At 46.0% G+C, this 20,556-nt stretch overlaps 1 protein-coding gene across 3 annotated transcripts in view; it reads right to left on the reverse strand.

The window, feature by feature from the left end:
- LOC121070164 (charged multivesicular body protein 3) overlaps positions 1-15,231 on the reverse strand; it is a 30,678-nt gene extending 15,447 nt beyond the window's left edge. Inside the window, exons 1-3 of one of the 3 annotated variants that reach the window (XM_040556847.1) lie at positions 14,786-15,224; positions 12,176-12,315; positions 1,428-1,543 (exon numbers count right to left, since the gene is read on the reverse strand). In XM_040556847.1, the coding sequence (XP_040412781.1) occupies positions 1,428-1,543; positions 12,176-12,315; positions 14,786-15,011 (482 nt within the window). In that variant the 5' untranslated portion in view covers positions 15,012-15,224. Of the gene's footprint in view, positions 1-1,427; positions 1,544-12,175; positions 12,316-14,785 lie in introns of all 3 variants that reach the window. The other 2 variants (XM_040556850.1, XM_040556849.1) reach the window with 2 other exon arrangements.
- Between the last annotated feature and the right edge of the window lie 5,325 nt (positions 15,232-20,556).

Consider the following 20,556-nt stretch of genomic DNA (forward strand, 5'->3'; position numbering starts at 1 on the left):
TTTTGCCAAGTGGCAGCAGGATGAAGTTAAAAAGATGTTGGTCTGTTCACAGTTGCTTTAGTGAAGCTGAGACGGGTATGCACTTCCTAGTGGGGCTGCTTTGGAAGAACTGGTTGAGAGGTGTGGTGAGAGCTCACCACAAAAACCAGCAGAGGAGGAAGCAGGCACATGCCACCAGATGGTGTGGGCTGAAAGAACACTCTCACTGCCTGGCAGAGCGCGGAGATGAGACGAGCTCGTGAGCCACCCGCCTCATTCACCAGCCAACTGACCTACGCTCTTTCTTGGCTGGGTCTATCAACATCGCTTTAGACAAGCACAACTCCTCATTTCAGGAATCTGAATGTAGCATTTTTAGAAGGAGCCCCAAGATATTGCCCCCTAGTAAAGGTATCCTGTCTACTACTGCATGTGGTCTTCTCCGGCACTTCAGCTGCAACTTAGTGAAAACTATTCACAAGGATTGACTCAAGAAAACAAGACACTTCTTGTATTACAAAAAATACCATTTATGTGTTAATTTAAAATATATTTTATCATAATACTAAGACTAATTAGGAGCTATGCAAAGAGAAACACTGCCAAACATGTAAAATGCTCAAATACCAGTGTTTTGATTATACAAGATTATTTTGCTAAACACTGCAAAGTCTACCAATTTTCCCTCATGATTAACTTTGTGATTTCTGTAAACGTTTAGGATTAAGATATGTAACACGTGTGCATATCCACGCATATGACTGGAATTCTAGACAAGGTTTCTTGTCATGTGAAGCAAACGCTTCCAGCAAAATGTTGTAGAAACAATTGCTTTTAGGGTGGCACAGAATTATGAATAGCTTCTTTGACTCTGCTCTTCTTTCTCATTTCAAATCATACGCAAACATCAGTGAGTCTTGCAGAGCACGCTGTATGTTGTCAAAGGGCGTGTTCAGGTTTATATATAAACACATACGTATTTGTCAGGGAACGGGGCTTGTCAGCAACCCTGAGAAGCAGGCACCGCTTCCAAGGTACACCCTAACCTGTGTTTCCCCTTTCCAGATGGCAAGATAGCAACTCTACAACTGATACAGCTCTCCTGTATGGGCTATATTCAGCTTTGTGCTAAGAAAGCACAGCTCTTGTCCCCGAATGCCTTGACTACAAGGCTAGATTCTCCTGTTCACTCCCTTCCACTGCTGCACTACGCTCTACAGAGTCTAGTCTAATCACGCACCTCCCCGTGATGCTTCAGGAAGCTGCAGATGTGTGCTGCTGATGTTGATAAATAATGCAATATTCAGAACAGCCTTTAGCAGAGATAAAAACCACGATTAAAGCCACCCTCTATCACAGCTACTTTTACAACGCAGGAAGCCCCGCTGCCAGAATACGGCTAAGCCTTAAGACATTCTGGGGATTTAGGTAATCCTTTAAGAATATACCTGGGGTCACTGGAACAGTTAAAAGTGCCCGTACGTATGCCGAATCTCGATACCTTCTTCACCATTTTCTCCCAGTGGACTTTACCCACCAGTGGACTTCTGTCGTTTGCTATGACCTAGTGACAAAAGAGGTAATAATTTAGTATCACAGTAAGTTTGCTTCCCAAAATAGAGAGTAAATATTATAAAATTAAAGATCTGGTCACCCTTACTACTGTTTTCCCCTTCCCTTACGGCTTACAATAGGAACGTACAACAGGTAATCACGCTAAGTGTCTCTGGAAAGTGAAGCTGACAGAAATACAGTTTCTGCAGAAAGGCAAAACTGCATCATCATTTTAAGTACCTGCTAAGATAATAATATCAGTGACACTCAAAAACTTTGGGAAAACAACAAAGCTATTGTTAACTGGTTCATTGTAAGAGACAAAGGGAAATTGTATTGCAGGTTCCTCTTCTTTGCAGTTAAAAAAGACAATTATTTTATCGCCACGCTCCATTAAAGTTACAGCATACCAAAGAAACCTTGTCTCAGAGCAAGTAAAACGCGTTATAATGTCTGCACTTGGTACCAGATTAGACTGCCAACAATCGCTTCTGAGCAGCAGAAACTAATGATCAAACTCCCAGATAATGCCTAAAAATCTTTATTTCTTACACCTTTGTCAGTGACTCACTCCGTGAGTTCACGTGACTGTTCCACCAACTCCAAACGTCCCATCTGCCATTTCAGGATGATAATTTGCTGTGATATATCCCAAGGTCTAATTTGTTATAACCTAGTACGTTAAAAAAGTATTTCTGGTGACCTAGACGTAAGCTGCTACAGATGCAAAGGACAACGAATAAGCACCATCCTCTGACTTATAACTGTACAGAGAAGGGGGGGAGAAAAAAAAACCTGCCTGCCTTTTGTTGGCAGGTAAATCTGAATGACGTGACCGATCACGCATTACTCCATCAGCAGTCACACTTTCTATTTTAGAAATGCCTCACGTGCTTATGCAAACTGACTGGCAGCCACTTGAAAATGTGTTTTTAAATTAAGTTTTGAAGTTTCCATTTGTTAGGTATTTGTTTACCCCCCATTAAACTTCTCCCAGTCGTTCTCAGACTTAATAACCTGAAATGTCAGTTTTCCTCGGTAAGTCAGGTTGGCAGCACGACTAACAGTTCTCTGCGTACAGGCTGAGACACACAGCTGGAAAGCATGTCTGCCTGTTGAGGCTCAAAACATTATCTGATTTGTGGTAAGCAGCATCCACCCAGGAACTAAAAATGTAAGGATTCACTCAGCACAACCTCCTATATAGGGAAACAAAGTGAAACTGCAGCTGGAGATCACGCTCCCATTCCTCTGAGCCCAACGTGTTTAAGTAAAATCACAGGTGAACATCTAGACAGCAGTCCTTCAAGCTGTTATCAAAACATACATGTCAGTCTGGAAAGGCTTTTTGCTTCCCCAGGGATTAGCTTAATGTAACCTTCAAGCACCAAGATAACCAGCTGGGGAAGCCTCCTGCACCACCGAGGCTTCTTTACATCCCCTAAAACTGAACTGTAACTGAAGCAATTACTGTGGATATTTGAAATTTCTTCCTTTTGTATGCTTCGACAAAGAGACCACATTCCTAAGGACACCTTAAGACACTTATATCAATATATCCTCAGAGCCACCACAGCATGACAAACGCACCTGACATAGAAAGGAATCATTAAGCTTTATTAGTAAGCATCCAAGTAAAACGTTGGTAGCTCTTACTCTTTGGAACAACTACTCAGAGATCAGTTGCTCCCCAAACCCTGTGTGAGCTCAGTAAAAACCTAGCATGGTTATTGGGCTATTTGTATTTTTTTGTATTTTTTAAAATCAGATTAATTCCCATCCTCCAAAAAAGCCTGTTTCCCTTGGAGAAAGCTGTTTATGTTGCAAGACAAGGCCAGAACTGGCAGTTTTTATTTAGTAACTAGATAGCAAGAACCTTACTATGGTTTTGCACACTTTGCAAAATGTCTTGGTCTCATGCCTTATGTCATTACAGTTAAAAAAAAAAAAAAAAAAGAGGCATCTATTGCAGCTGCTCCTTGCAGACAACGCCCACTTACAGCGCTGGGAGTTCACCACAGAGACAAGGGATTTTGGAAAGCAATCGTCTCTGTGGAAGTGGGGGGGGTCAGAGAAAGCAACTGGAGGTTAAACAATCACAGTGTAATTCGGTTGAAATTAAAGATAACTTGCAAACACTTGTAACAGGCTTTATTTAAGAAGTGTGATTTTTGGTAAGCTAAGAAATGTAACTTAAGGAAAGCTGTGATTGAGGAAACCGGGAGCTGGAATGCAAGAGAGGCCTGCAAGTTCTTCAAGTCCAAGGTGGCGAAGCTATCAGGATTTTATATTTTAAGCATGGGGGGGAAAGATGTCAAATCCTGCATTTCTTCCTAGCAAAGACTTCCAAAAATATGTTAGAACCAGTCAGAATCTACAAGGAATAAAAAAATAAATTATTTAATTAAACAGGAAGAGCTAGCAAAGAAAGATAAGCGAGAAATAAATACCAAGTAAGGCAAAGGGCAATTTAAGTTAGACTATGCAAAGAAACATTAGAAGCTACACCAAAAGGCTTTTCAACCAACTGAATAAGGACAGAACATGGGAAAAAGAAGCAGGCCTGAGATACATTGAAGGTAGAAGCGTAAGGTAATTTGGGTCTCAGAAATGAAATTAACGCTCTGGCTCAATTTTCAGATGATGAGGAGATGGCTGGCTATGGACAGGTCAGCAAGCGTATGGAAAGAGCCGATCACCTGAAGATGGAGGCAGAACTTAATGCACTTAAAATCAGTAAGTAGGCTATCTGTCACCGAGCTGTCACACAACGAGCACACAAAGCCGCAGATGCACCTGCAAAGATTTTGTATAAAAACACTGTCAGGGTAATTTACGCTCTGACCGGAGAGTGAGCAACTATATTTAAGAGCGAATGAAAAAAATATCCCACTACTTTGATCTCAACGGTATGCAAAACTGTAGGGCAAATCGTAAAGGCACAGAGATGATTACATTTTCCATCCCCTTCCAGCACGGAATTACTGAAGTTGTATCATTCCTGCTTAAGCTGCGAGTTAAAAATCAATCTTCTCCTGGAGAAAAAGAACCGAGTTTCAAGACAAAGGAAACGTCGTAATCTTGGCAGAGGGTCTAGCATTATGCCACGTGGAAAATTTTCTAGAGGACTGGAGATAAATTTTTATAGTGTGTAAAAAAAAAATCTGAAAGTGAATCAGAAAAGGCAAGAAAATATCAAAATGCCAGAGAGGTAGTAACAGGCTTCTTAATGGATTTATCTCGGCAATCGGTTGAGCATATGTTCCTATTAATGCCGTTCCTGCAGAAAGCTGAAGGCTCCCAAAGCCATTTGTAGATGACATAAAATTGGGAAGCACGTCTAGGTACAAAAGAGGATTATAATGCCGCCCAGGAAGAGCTGCACAAATCTCGTAATGCAGAGTGTCAGAAATGAAATTGAATTCAATAATGAACAGGACACTCGGGGAGTTCATCAGTTAGAAACGATGACGAGAGGAAAAGCTCGGGTCTCTTAGCTGATCCAACAGGAACTGTAAGCCATCAATATTAACTGGCTGTGAAATAAGCAAATCCTAGGAAATACTAGGCCTGACAAAAACAAACTGGTTGACTGATCTCAGGTACCGGGAGGAGCGGGGCAGGCATTAGGAGTCACAGAAACCAAAGGGCAATGTCAATTTAAGCACAGTAAGAACAAATTAGCCATGAAAACTCTCAGGCCAAAAGCCAGATAGATTTCCAAGAAGAGTGGAACAGTCGATAGGAGTATTACACACGGGCAACTTACGACTTAAGAGAGAGAGCAAGGTGTTTTATAAACACACATTCCACGGTCTGGCAGAGGTGAAGTCACTAATCAAGACGGCCCCTTTCAGTCAAATGCTTTATTTCATATTGAAGAAGTCAAGACAAAGCTCACACAGAACAAAAACAAAACAAAACTCAGGTATCTTTTAGGAGATCAACTAGCACTGCTGGGAAACAACTCTGACATTTACAGGAACACGAGCCCTTCAAGCTTCTCTCGTTATTAGCTGCCTTCACGTTCTGCAAAATATCAACTGTCAGAGTGACAAATAATACAATGGAGATAATCCAATTAATCCATTAATCATCTTAACGGGCTAAGAGAATCCAATAGGATCAAAGTAACCCTGCCATTTCACAATCCCACACCACGGAATAGATCTGCTGCCTAAGGTACACCCAACCCAGGCCAGAGGACTGGGTCCGAACTAGTATTCTTCCTCTACGTATGAATTTTGTGCTGTTTTAGTGGAAGAGCTAGAATGGAAGAAGGAACTGGAGAGAAGGTTAAGCTCTCGATGGGCACCCCTCCACAAGCTTCCTGTGAAATCTCTGACACAAGTCTCTTTGTACCGCATCTGTGAATTTGGGAGGACCATAAAATACACCGAAAGGTCAGAAGATTCTCAATATTGTGAAATACTGCAGGTAAGATATCCCACCAAGATGTGCAAAGCAAACAGAAACAAAGGAGACTTCCCAAACCCCATCTATCCATATATTCTAATTTTCTTCTTTATTTTCCACTGCATATCAAAATAACTGGAAAGGCGACTTTCAGACACAACAGGTAAAAAAAAAAAAACAAAAACTAATCTAAGGACATATAATACCGAAAGTACTAAAATCCTAATGATTTCAACAGGTGTTTGCATAGGTAGCTTTCACAGTGAAGAGCTCTCCTTACTTTGAGTTAGACAGAACAGTCCCAAGTGACGCCAATCGAGAACCTAATTATTAAAATCAATTTGATCTATGTGTTAAAATAGCCACAGTTATGACACTAAAGCAGCAAACAGGCTTTAAAAATAAATATCCCAGAAAAAGAAGCATATAAATGCTTTGAAAAATAGGGCAACGTGCCTCTCTTGCTTAATCCGTAACGAAAGCCTCTCAGGTAGATGCAGAGATATCGCCCTGACCACTGTGTAACTGTCACTGATGCAGCTGCACCATAATTTCCCAGGTACTGTTAAGTCTTTTTATAAGTTATTTTATGAAACGTATTCTTAAAATGCCATTAGAAGACGTAGATATCGAAGAGACTCAAGGACACATTGCTGCTGTTGAAGAGTTTGCTCTAACAATACGCAAAGAGAGATTCCCCTTCTGGTGCCCCGGCAGTATTTGAGCACAACATAACAGCCTCATTTGAGCACTCTTCTATTTTTCTGCTCATTTAAATCAGATTTTGCTCAATCTCTTTTAGACAGGTACGTAGGGATTTCAAAGCAGGTCATTATAAGAAGAATTGGTCTCCGTAAGTCTTGAAGCTTACGACTGAGACTGTTTGAGTATCACAAGGCTCGAGAATTCAAGTCAGATTGGCAAAACAAAGAGCTAACAACACTTCGTGGTATTCCACCTCTCATTTCTTTGATCGATTCAAGTTCCTTCAGTTATTGTCTCTTCCTCCTCTGACAGAGAAGTCGTACAGGGGACAGAAACGTACTAACCATTCGATGTGTAAGAATTACTGCCACGTGATGGAAGAAAGAGCTTCTACACACCCTGATATCAAAGACACTAAATAGGATTAAACAGTGTTTTTCGAATGGGGAATAATCCTTGCCATGTACCACACACAAGACTTTGCCCTGGAATGAAAACAACACTCTTAACAAGTTGCTTCCACCTCAACAACTTGCAGCAGCCTGAGCACTTTGCAAACCACAGCACACGCAAGGGTAATTTCACGTGGAACCTGAACGCTTTTGACAAGCAGCTTTTTAAAGAGGACATTCCAAAAATCAGTCCTTAAAACTAGTTGTTACCCAGTCTCATGGTCTCAGAAACCTAAAGTAACCTCAGTAACAGCAAAAACATCCTGACGATTTATTTGCTTTGCACATTCAACAACCCTCGTGCCTCGCTGGTTTGATTAAGTGCCGTGCTATTTGTGTTTGTTACGTGGCACCAGAGAGGGGAACGCTAAAAAGAAGAAATCAAAGCGGAAAGGCAGAATTGTGAGATCGTCACAGTACAACAGAAGCTCGGAGCTACGTGATGCACATGCGTTTTTTAATTTTTTTTTTCTGTGATGGAAAAATATTCACCTTGGCAGCATCTCTCAGCCATTATGGGATGTGAGTACGTGCCATTAAAGGAAGAGAAAACTGTATCCAAGTGAAAGCACCAAGGGAAGCTCCGACATTATCCAAGCTGGAACTCAGCCAGGATACCAGGTGTCAGGCACACCTGCTCATCCTAAGAGCACACAAAATTCTGAATGCACGCCAACAGTCAAAACTTGGTTCACACAAATAGTCAAAACTCGGTTTTCGAGCTTGGCCACAAAGAGAGCTCCAAGTGCTCATCAGGACCGGGCACTAGGGAGTTGTAACAGGGCTGAAATCATCAGGAAGAACAAAACCTGGGAGGGAAGAGGCACCATTACCCGCTGCACACAAACACATGCAGGTAATCCTCCCAGGAGCAGCCAACCCTCGCCCAGCCGCAGCACGTCGGTCTCCGCACGAAGCAGTACAGCTATCCCAGTTGGACAAACCTGCGTGATTTCGCCAAAAGCAAAACTCATTTCTAACTTATTCAACGAACTGGTAGGGTTGTGTGTGAGTGAGAGCTGTCAGTCCGGTTCAGCAGTTTCCAGTTTGAGATATCCAGACCCCTGGAGGCCCAGGAACTCTTCCAAGGTGCCTGCAGAGGGTAAATGAGCAGAGGAAGCTTCATATCGCTGTACAGAGCCCATGCACTCCCTGAAAGGCTTCATATCCACAAAGATATAAAAAAAAGCATTGGTCTATTAAACTTCCTATGTATTTTTCACAGAACCTTTTGTAATTAACTGTTATATTTCTACCCTTCCACAGACAAAACAGAAGTAGAAATATTGGGACAATCCACATTTAGAAATACATCTAATTAAAAGTGAACTGGTGTGTTCTTTATTAGAAGCATGGGAAAAGGCCCCTTTATGTTATTCAAGATAACATCAATACTTTCTGCTTGACTCTCTGCACCTTTACTCATTGTGAAACATTTCACACGCTGATTATTACTCTGCTTTGTGCTGATGGAACAATTTCCACAGCCACTCTGTCCCAAGGACTCACAACTGGCTCAGAATCCACCCATATGGATTAAAGGTGTCTGATTTTTTATTATTATTTTTAACTCTTCTCTTCTGAGAAAGACTATGAGAAATTTGATCAAAATGGGCAAGGATGGAAGACTAAATCCCTTGTAGCATGCAAAAACTAACTACCTCATAATTATGTGTAGTTTTTCAAGGAAGGTGGGGTGTTCTGAACAGAGGCTGAAAATGAATGAGCTGCCATAATCAATTAACAAACATATGAAGGCAATCTGAGAACTGTTAAGTTTTAGCTGAGGGTATTCTACACCGCTGGCTGGGTAAGACGACTCAAGAAGGCTACTGAAAGTTAAAATTGCGTATCCTGTGGTAAACGGTCCTGAAGGGCTATTGGAAACAGCACAAATACTGAACAATGTATTAGAAATTAGCTAAGTGCTTCCACGTAAGTTCCTTCTAACATGAACAACCAGTCACCTGGCAAATTTTAAAAGGCAAATATGAAAATTCCTCTACATGCAAGCAAAAGCAAATGAAAACAGAAAGAAACAAGATCACCAAAACCCTGCACAAACATCCCTCACTCTGCGATTATACCGCCTGAACAAGAAGCTCAGGTGCAGATCAGACTGGGATTTAAGAGATGTGTGGACGTGGCACTAAGGGCACGGTTTAGTGCTGGGACTCAGCAGGTCAGGTCGATGGTTGGACATGGTGATCTTTAAAGTCCTTTCCAACCAAGATGATTCTGTGATTTTACATCCCTTTTGCACCTCTTCCAGACATGTTCAAGGTGTTTGTCCTGCTGCTTCAAAGCCAGGAATAAAGTTCCCTTTGTTTCTCTCTACTGCCATGTTACAACAAGGACTGCTTTTAAAGAACATATCTAAATTTAGATTTTAACTTCATTCAAAGAAGACTTTTATCTGTAGATCATTTATTGTACGTTTTTAAAAAGCCACAATGGCTATGACATTGTCAGATGTCGCTTCCAGAGACTAGCCCCAGACATAAGCCACAGCAGAGTGTAAAAAAGCCAGTGCTCTGTGTTACTGCTCTACCACCAGGCCAAGCAGCACCAGCCCCTGCTCCAGCAACTACCACTCATTCTCCTTCCCAGCCAGAGAAGCGCGTAACGGCAGCTGGCAAGCAAGAAGAAAAACATAAAAGGAGAAGCGTTGAGATCATGAGCTAATAGGAGAGAGAACTTGCTGCTGTCTGTGGAAGCTCCGTACAGGAGCACAGGGCACTCGTGAACAGCTACATGGGTAAACAAATCACCACCGAACCTGGCTGCTTTGCTTGGGGACTTCCAGAGAAAGAAACACAGCCACAAAACACTTTGTTGACTTGTGTATGGCCTTCAACTTTCTCCAAGAAATCCACCTTCCTGGCTCTGAATGGTGAATTCGCTTCTGATTTTGTCAAACATATCAGGAAATAATTGTAGTTTCCTCTTTTTTCTTTGATTCTCTGCAGACAGTGTTTGCCATCACACCACCAGCTTGTGCCACCCCGGAAATTTCATTTACACGCACTGGAAAACAAAAATCACCTTCCCAGCCTCCACGTTCTGATATACCATCGTGAAGCCTTCAACACCACCTCAACCAACCACCACTGCACCAGCCGAGCCGGAACTCATCCTCTCCCTCCGCTGCTTTCGCAGCCTGTGTGGAACAGATCCACAGCCAGGATCCTGAAAGCTGGAGCTCCTTTCTGCTTGCCAGCCAGCAGCAACAGAGCAGGGGAACGGAGGCTCTGCAGTCACTGAACCGCTACGTGAGGCATCCTCCTCTCATACCGTCCCCTGGCTAAGTACCGAGCTCGTTAGCTGTGAAGCTTCCATGGCATGCCTCATGGTAAAGGAGAGTGACAGAGGACAGCAATCTGGAGTCAGAAGTGGAAAGCGATAATAAAAAAAGCTTTGCAGAGAAGAGGAACGTGAAAAGAGCAGGCAAAGATCCGTGAAAGGACACAGAGAATCTAGCGCAGGAGAGAAGTTCGGGTAGGGAAGGGAACAAACGAAAACTCAGCGATGAAAATTTGAGTGAAGGCAACAATGAAAAGAAGAAATTTGATATCTTTAGTGGTTTTTATTGTCGACAAAGAGACAAATAGCGTTCACAAAGTAAATTATTCAGTAAATTCCAGTTTTTTTTTCCACAGCTATTGTGACCAAGTGAATAGCTGTTCAAATATTTCCAGAACGATGACAACATTTATCACACTTGAGATATCAAAATGCAGCCTGTTGAATTGGCTATTATAAAGCTAGCTGAAAATATGTTATGATTAAAATTCTGCAAACAACTGACAACAGAGAAGTGCCACATTTTACTCCTGTGAACAGTATGGAGAAGAGAGGAGGTTTTTCATAGTATATTTGTAAATGTATTTGTCAGCAAGCTGGGAGACGTTAACTAAATTTCCTTTCAACACCTTCTCTCTGCTTTAAGAATCCCCTTCTGTATGCTTTAAGCCTGAAACTTAGTCTCAACGATCTTTTCCAAAATACAAATGCCATTTCGACCATGAAGGTTGTCTGTCCTCTTGTTATCTATTTTAGGGTGAGCTCTGATGTGGTTAACGATGCAGCTCTAGTACCAGCAAGTCATTAAATCCTGAAAATCTATTTAAATAGAAAACATGAAGAGAGGAGACCAGACAAACCATTTAATCCAGGAAGTAGAGCTCTCAACTAAACAATGAATTGTCTGGTGGAGAATTCTGGTCGCCTGATGTGGCCGGTAGCAGTGAACGTTTGCCTAAACAAAATCTCTTATCAATGGAGAAGTGGATGAAGAAAAGTAGTTTTTACATTTTGGCCTAGATTACTCATCTTATGTTCTCATATGTTCTCAGCAGTGATGATAAATCATTTCAGAACCCCATCTGCAGAAGCCCGTGTCTCCTCTCCCCCACTCCCCCCCCCAAATGTTCTCTCATTCTCAAGCAGCCCTAGCGAAGCATGCCATAAATCAGTGAGTCCACAAGGTTTGGGGAACGGCAAACTTTAAGCCACCAGGACACGTTGTGCAAACAGCCTGCTGGCCTGGGAAGTAGCACACAGATCTTGCCTTTGCGAAGAGGTAAGAGAGGTTGTAGAAGTGCTCTAAGCCCTTGAGATAATCGGACGCTTAAACCAGTTGGGGCTGAGCATGGAGACACCAAAAGAAGAGCGAAACCAGAGGAACCCCTCCTGTGCCAGCTGGGAGCATCTATACTTAGTGCACCTACTTCATGTAACACACAAACGAGGGCCAAGTCCTTGCATAGTTCATGGAGTTAAGTGTGTGCTGCTTTGTTTGTTTTCTGGTTGTAAAGTACCTGGCTTTCAGAAAGCAATCCACAGAACAACAGGTTTTCTTCTTCTCTGTGTAGGAACCCGGTCACTTCCAGCCTTGCTTGGTTTTTAGAACAGATTTGCTCCTTATGATCCTCCTGGTATCATCCATCTTTGCCTCCACCTCTCTGCTGCCCACTTTTCCTGCTAGTTAACCACCCCCATAAACTCCTCCTTCCAGACATATATTGAACGTGATAAATGCATAAAAACAAATGATAGAATTTCTGTACCTGTACCAGCCAGATCCCATCTTTCGTATCTTCTACGAGCTCATAGAAGTGCATTTCACCGCTGAAGTTTGTACTTGAAACCGATTCAGAGGCCTCTTCCTCCTTGAGAGCAGAATAAAGCTCTCCTTCCATAAGGTCACCTGAAAAAGAGACAGTTGGAGAAATGCAGTTAAAACGCCGCTTATGACAGATGATTTAATAATGACAAATCCGATCACTAACGGCAATTTTATCTCAGAAAGTAGCAGTTTCTCTAGAGATATTTAAAATAGTTTCTCAAAACCCTTTTCAGTACGAAGGCAACTGAACTTCACTATAAAGTTACTTTAATTCTATCCACAGCAACGTGACTGTGAACAATTTGACTACGCTTCTGGTTACACAGATGTACCACACACACAACTGAGCACACAAAGAATAAATGAACATCCTCTAAGCCTCGCTACCTGAAAATAATAGTATTTCAGTGGCAGACAGCAATTTTAATTCATGTATCTTTGTTTTCATTTCACAGGACAATAATTTTGCGGCAAGCAAATTCTTAACACTGATAACTCAAGCAGACTTCCAGAATTTCAATCAGTAATTTTGTACTGAAAGACACTTTGGTTGTCCCACCGCAAGGAAAAATCTAACGCAGAACAATTTAGCTGTTGGATTCTGTTTGCAAAGTTGCAAAAAAGTTCCCATCAGCTCTGTCCTAGTGACATAAGTAGCTCATGGTAAAATCGTTCTGATATTTCCTCCATAATCTCATTTCCTTCCCATGCTTTGTTTCACAGTCCTTACAAACACCGTTAATGACAACCAGCATTTTGGTAACTAATCTATTTATCTTGAAGAAATGAAGTCTTGTTCAAAGAGGCTGTTTCCTACAAAACGCTCAAAAATAAAAAGTGTTGTGTTACAGGGGAAACCCTTGAGAGCTTTCAAAAAGTATTCACAGAACTTAAAATTTACATTACATACAACTTAAAATTATAGAAAAAAACCTGCAAAGCCTATCGGTACTAGAACTGTTTCCATGACATTTCAAGAAGTCAGTTAATACAGTTTGTTTGGAGTTAAACACTTCCCTGCAGCATTTGCAGCCCAAACATAATGACATCATGGAAGTACGTGACAGCCAAGGAGTGAAAGTGATTGGAAACAAAAATGAAACTGCCTAATGGCTTTTACTGTGGAAGCAGCAAAGTGAATAAACAACATAAATAAACAATGAACAATAAAAGCAAATTAGATTTAAGTGTCCAGCATTAATATCAATTATTAAAACGAGTTAGCATTTTAGGGTTATGGCACTGACTATATTCATCCAAATCCTTCTCTTTTTCTGTTTGGACTTTCGAGTCCCCTTGCTGCCTGCCCAGAGCACCAGCACGTTTCTCTTTCCTCTATCAGCAGCCCTTTGATCATCGATTTACCAGCAGCTACTCACGCTTTCCTGCTTGGCTGGCACTACGGTTATTACATCAGCCCCATCTCCCGAGCCCTTTGAGCCATCTCCCTCTGCCTGCCCCACGCCAACAGCCGTACTTTCAAGGCATTTCGGCAGCTCTGCCCACCTTTATCCTTCCTCATCCCTCGCTACTCAGCAACCCCCAAAAGCCCACCTCTTTCACCTGCTTTTTGCCAACTTCTGAAACGCTTCCCTGCCTTTTCCCAAGCCATCTTTAGTACGCAGGATCTACTTCTGCTCCTCTTCTACAACAGCACTGCCTTCCTCCGTGCCCATCTCTTCTGCTCCTCACCTACAGCAGCACCGCTTCCCTCAGCGCCCACCCTGATAGCAAGACCTGGAAGAAAACGAGCGAGCCGGGAGGGAAAGGACCACGCAGAAAAAGCCGGCCGCAGCTGTAAATAGTAACCCACGAGCCTGCATATATTTGGATCCTTTCCTCCTCGTTCTTCACGGCAGATGACACTCGCTTTCAACTGCGAAACAAAACCTAACGTTGCGACCCACACCACCCACAGCCAGGCCGAGCTCGCTGATCAGAAATAACCCTTTCCCCCCGGGGGGGGGGGTGGGGGGGAAGAAACCATTTCTTGGCAGCCTGGCAGAGGCCTTCTCCCCGCTCGACGTGCGGCGTTATCAGCGTTTCAAACGCCGCGGAGCTTTTTCACGTCACGAGCCCGGAGCTTCCCCGAGCCTTCCTCCATTTACCCGCTGTGACATCTCGCCGTGCGCTGGAGTTTGGGGCTAGCGGCCCAGGCGGGGCTCACGCCGGGCCTCTCCCTGGGTGCACTGATGTGGCAAAGAGCGGTGAAAATGCATAAATAGAGATATTTTTATACACAGGCTCGGCTTCGAGCCCCCGGTTGCAGGCACCGTGCCCTGATGCCCTTGGCCGGAGCCCCTGGGGCTGTGCCTGCACCACAGGCGGCGGAGGCTTCGTGGCCGCCTGAGGCCTGGAGGCAGGAGGGAGGGAAGGAGGAAAGGAGGCAGGAGGGGAAAGGAGAGAGGGAAGAAGGGAAGGAGGCAGGAGGGAAGGAAGGAGGAAAGGAAGGAAGGAGGGAGGCAGGAGGGAAGGGAGGAGGGAGGCAGGGTGGCAAGAGGGAGGCAGGAGGGAAGGAGGGAGGCCGGAGGGAAGGAGAAAGAGGCCCTACCTGACTTCTCCACCAGCTCCCGGACATCCTTCTTCTCGGGCAGCCCCGAGTGCCCCAGCCCCCGGCACTCCAGGATGGTGCGCAGCTTCCTGAAGCTCAGCGCCACCGGGTCCACCAGCTGCGTGGCGAAGAAGCCGGTCTCGTACCACACCACGGCCTCGAACACCCTGGCCAGGACGAAGAGCACCAGGAAATACAGCAGCAAGAAGCACAGCTTCAGCCACATCTTCCCGGCGGGCTGGGGCTGGGGAAGGAGGAGGAGGAAGACGAGGGGGGAACGGGGCGAGGGAAGGGGGCGGCAGCCGGCGGCCGCGGGGCGTTGAGGGCTGCGGGCCCCCGGCCTCCCTCCCGCCGCTGTCCCCGCCCCGGCGGAGCCGCGGCCGCCGGCGGAGACATAACAAGTGACGTGCGGGGAGGGCACGGCGGCGGGCGGGGACGGCTGGGGGCCTCCCCTTCCAGCCCCTTCCTTCCCCTTCCCTCCCCTTTCCCTCCCCCGGCGCCGTGAGGAGCCCCCGCCGAGGCCCGCGGGGCGGCCGCGCCCGCTGAGCCCAGGCTGCGGGTGCCTCAGGTGCCGTGGGGCTGAGGCCGCCCTAGGCGGCCAGTTTAGAGCTGAATAAATAAAGAGGAACGGCAAAACGGGAGTGTAATGGCTTTGGTTGGGCGAGTTAAAGCCCAGATGGGGGCTTTTTATTAGCTACAAGTGTTTATCTAGCTGTAACCCAGCGGAGCGCGTGGGTAGTTTGGAGGTAACAGAATGGGAAGGGTTGGCTGAGGTGCTGGTGGCCCGCTGCCACCCGTCCTGTGGGGTCTGAGGGTTGCCTCCAGGCCAAATCCCCCTGCACCTATGGCACCCTCACCTTGCGACTGGAGCCCAGGGGAGGCAGCACACCCCACAGAGCCAAGGGCAAGCATTACACCTTCTGGAAAACATGCACGTTGTCGCTGTGCTTCACACCTGTGGTGTTTATAGGTCCATGTTGAGATGCTCTGCAAATAATAACCCCAGTCCACACAAGAAGTGTGAGAAAGGCTGTAAAGAGGCGATTTAGGCAGCTTCGCAACACACCTGGTCTTTGAGATGAAGGCTCTCCTCTGAAAGCAGCTCACCGTCGCCTCTGTAGGTTCAGTTATTTTAAGAAACCGTAATTTGCATTAAAATTGCCAACTCGTACACATAAACACAGAAATAGCAGGGCTTAATTTTAAAAATACTGACAACCCCCTAGAGTGCATATGCTTAAGTAATTCTGTACTAAGGCATAAAATTGAATTTTACAAAGACACATTAATATTGACCTGCAGAAAGCATTTCAATGGTCATGCTCCTCAGAACTGTTAAAAAACATTTAGAGGGTTCTCTGCATGCTGATACGAATTACAAAGGAAAAAAAAATGCCAACCACTCTAGAAACGAAAGAAAAATGCTATCCTTTTCCTGTATTTTCCCCTTCCTTATCCTAACCAGCTTGGGCATCCCAGATGCAGGTTCAGCCCCTCTGTTTTCGCAGCTGCGATGGCCACCTTGAGAACATCACAACACTTTTCTTCTACAAGAGCCTCATTTTATTTTCTGGAAAGGGGAACAGTAGAGAGAGTGCACAAGTAGCTGCCCAACAACTAAGCCCTTATGGGCTTCTAGACACTGTATTTATTCTTTGTACTTTTCATGTGGCGTGGTAAAGACTAAAGGGGGAAAGGGTGGGCTGCACCAGCTCTGCTGCTCAGTTGAAAACAAAGGGATTTCAGCAGCTCAGTGTGATCTGAAGCGACCTTGGACAGAACGTACCGGAGGAACAAGGGACGGAGCTTGTGGGAGGGCTGTAGCTCTGCCCTCTCCTTCAGTCACCGCAGTTTTGTAAACTCCCCCCCCGATAGAGCAAGGGTCCGTCTCCCTAATGAGACAGTGGCCGTGGCACAGCATCAATAAGATGAATCCCTTCCCCTTGGCAAAAACAGAACGGAGAGCGGCTTTGTTGCTGCAGTTGGCAGAGCCAAAGGACTTTCAATAAAAAGCACACTTCACGTCACCTGCCAGCAGGACCAGAGGCAGGCTCTCCTGGAGCGCTGAAAACCCACCGCCAGGCCGCATTTCTCTTCTTTTTCAAAAGCTTCACAAAGACCCTTTTCTTCGGTCACACATTACAAGAAGCGGCCTGATCTCTCCGCTTTTTGTTTCAAGTCAGCAGCTTAAGCGTACATGGAGTGCGGGATGGGAGGAAGAGCTGGGAGCTAGGGAGTTTGAAGAGCAACCTTGTGTATTTTAGTTAGAAAACAGGTTCTTTTTAGTTAGAAAATAGGTTCTTTTTGTTGTTTTGGTCAGTTGGTTTTGGTTGAGAGCCGCAGTCCCCTCTCCACCTGGTCCCTGCGATTCTCCCCAGTATCTTCCAGCCCCGTGCCGCGCGAGGGACACTCTGCCTCCTCCGGCTGGGAAGCACCTAGCAACAATTAAGTCTAGGCTCACAGCTAAACTATTTGCAACACCAACTGCCGGGGAGGCTGTCACCAGTATGTCATTTCCTACTGCTCACGGGCTGAGTTAAATCAATCCCTAACATTCCCCAGTGGTAACTGATGATGAGTCCCCTGCAGACACTAAGCTCATCGGCTGCCAAAACTCAAAACCCTGGAGTAGTTTCAGGAAAGTAAAAATATTGTCTCAAACCACCATTCAAACCCCTCCAGAACAGTCAACAGCGAAGCAACTGTGAACGCAGAAGCGCAGAGGCAACAGGAATGAGAGGGACGGGGCACAGCTGCCAAGGGGAGCAGGGCAGGACCAGGACCCACAGGTGAGGAGTTAACCGAAGGCCTGGAAGAGAAAAGGGATGCAGCTAAGGAGCCAAGCAGCCGGCACAGGGTTTCCGTGCTGAAATGCTGGCTCTAAAGAGATTTATTTCCGACTGCTCCGAGGGCTGCGCTCGTACAAAGCTGAGGAGCGTTGACATGTTAACAGAGCTTTGGTTTTTCTTCCTCCAGCTCATGTTTCAGGATGCTGAGAAAGAGTTTCTGAACTAGCGCTGCTCCTCTCCTAGGTTTTTGGGCTGTCTTTTCCTCCCTGCTTTTACATCCTTAGCTCACCAAGCTGGTACTGCTGTATTTTCTGCTATATTTTCTGCTATATACACAGCAGTTGGTTTCGTTTGTTGGTTTCTAGCTCTAACTCCGACTGTCGTTGACGTGTCACCTGCAAACAACTTTTGGGGGAGTTTTAATTAGCTGCAAAATTTAAATACCTTAGCAGTGAATTAAAAATTCATTCGGGCTGAAGACAAACAAGCCACGTGCTGACATTTTAAAGACCCTGGGGTTAACTCTACCTAATTAACAATATTAAACAGTCAGCAGCCAGCCGGTCCTGTGCTCACTGAGCAAATATTCCAAGTGTGAGGAGAATGAAGCACGTAAGTTCCACCTTTTAACAAAAAAAACAAAGCGGGGATCTGCTTTTACACCAAGCTGGCGGCAAAATTATTTTACTATGATTTATGAGAGAATGAGAGCAAATCCTGAGGACTGGGACAGCCGTCTTTTCGTGTCAGCCAGCCAAATCTGAAGACTCTGCTGCCCGCTGATAAATGGCAAGGGTTCCCCTCCTCTCCTACGAGCAGCTGCTGACTGTGCAGCCTGGGAGCGTAGACAATAATCTGCTTTCTAAACGCAGCCTCCTGTTGGGAACGTGAGGACAAGTATTGTCATTTCTGAAGTCACTAAAACTGAAGACCGAAAATTTACTTCCATCCCTTCCCCTGTTAAAATATTATCGTGCCCTTCGTTTTGGGCAGTTCAAATATTGCTGCGTGCCAAGATAAATTTCAGCAGCCTAATGTTTAAACGACCAGAAACCCACTCTTCCTATGAGTCAGCCTGCTCTGCACATTTAATTGTTAGGAGTTCACCAACACACAGTCTCTGGATGTATATTTTAAACAACACAGGTGCATCTCAACCGTTTTTGTGCAGGACATGAGATTTTAGTTGCCATTAACTGATGCTCATTAAATAAACCAACAAACCTGTAGGAGTGTGTCCAAACAAAATGACAGCAGCCAGACGACGCAATTATATGCGGAGGGATTTTAAATTAGAGGATGTTTCCTACGATCTGCAAGCGGCCAAAAGGAAGGAGATTGCACATACAGGTGTAATTCTGCAATACAACGGCCAATATCCGACACCTCAGCTAAAGCACTGGTAACGTAGGTGAGGCGATCCTGACGTGACCTAGCAGGGAATCACCGGTAATTCTGCTTGGAGCACGAAGTCCAGCCTCGTGCTCAGAGCGGGGTCAGCTGGGACACCAGGCCGGGGTGCTCAGGGCCTTTTCAGTCCGGAGTTTCACTCCTGGTATCCGACGGTCACTCCTAGGCAGCTGGTGTTTTCTTTCTTTTAACAGCGCGAAACCCTTTATGACCCTTGGAAACGTCGGGTTCTGTTTAATGGCAGATGTATGTATACACACACACGTCAGGAAAACCTGCTTGGACGTCCCGAGATGACACAAGTGATCACTGTGGTAAAGAACATAATTAAACCAGCATGCTAATGACGTAACCCCTCCCCCCCAAGGCATTTGCATGTCTTTATGCATCATGTATGAGCACATGAAGAGCATGAATGCAAACAAAGGCAGCTCTTTGGGCCTGAATCTTACAGAATGACGGTGACCTGTAAATACCTACACGAGTCATGTGTTCTGATGAGAGAACGCTGTTTTCTTGCCTTATTTCAGCCGTATGGGCACAGATGAGGCGATATAGCTCCAGACTTGGACCCCACACTGCTTTTCACAGAATCACAGGATTGTAGGGGTTGGAAGGGACCTCGAGAGACCATCGGGTCCACCCCCCCTGCCAAAGCAGGTTCCCTAGAGCAGGCTGCCCAGGCAGGCATCCAGACAGGCCTTGAATATCTCCAGAGAAGGAGACCCCACAACCTCCCTGGGCAGCCTGTCCCAGTGCTCCGTCACCCTCACTGTGAAGAAGTTCTTTCACATGTTGGTGCGGAACTTCCTGGGCTCCATTTTGTGGCCATTGCCCCTCGTCCTATCCCCACAAACCCCTGAGAAGAGGCTGCCCAAATCCCTTTGCAGATGACTTTAAGTTTAACGGGGTCTTCGGTTGCGTCACGCCGCAGAAAACACAGGGGCGCGTCTGGCTTGGTTTGCTGTTTCCACATGCCGAAACTGGAACGAGAACGTTAAGAAAGGGGTACCGAAGTGAAGCCGTTTCTCCCAGCTGCGCTTCTACCAGCTGCTCCCCAGCCCCACGCGCAGCCCTTCAGGCTCAGCGCGGACCTCCGAGCAGCTCACTGACCCGACCACAGCTCACTGACCCGACCACAGCTCACTGACCCGACCACAGCTCACTGACCCGACCAGCGGCCTCGGGCCGAGCCGCGCGTCCTGCGGCCGGGCCCCTAGGGCTGCGCTGCTCGCGGCCTCCCGCACCCGGGGGCCGCCTCCCCTGACTGGAACTCTACCCCTCGCCCCTCAGCGGGCCCCCAGGCTGCCCAGCGAGGATTCCCGCGGGGGGGGGGGGGTCTCGGGGCAGCAGGGCCCGGCCCGGCCCCGCCATCCCCCCCTCGGCCCAGCGCCTCCCCCCCCGCCCTCCATCTTGCCCCTTCCCCGTCCCCATGGCAACGGCGCCGCCTCAGGCCCCCGCCCTTAGCTGCCCGCCGCGCTGCCTGCGCGGCAACCGCCTCGAGGCCCCCCCCCCCGCTCCTCCCCCGTGCCTCTAAGGAGCGAGGGCTGCCCGCCGCGCTGCCTGCGCGAT

Source organism: Cygnus olor, chromosome 4 (genome assembly GCF_009769625.2).
Source record: "Cygnus olor isolate bCygOlo1 chromosome 4, bCygOlo1.pri.v2, whole genome shotgun sequence".
Taxonomy (NCBI): Eukaryota; Metazoa; Chordata; class Aves; order Anseriformes; family Anatidae; genus Cygnus; species Cygnus olor.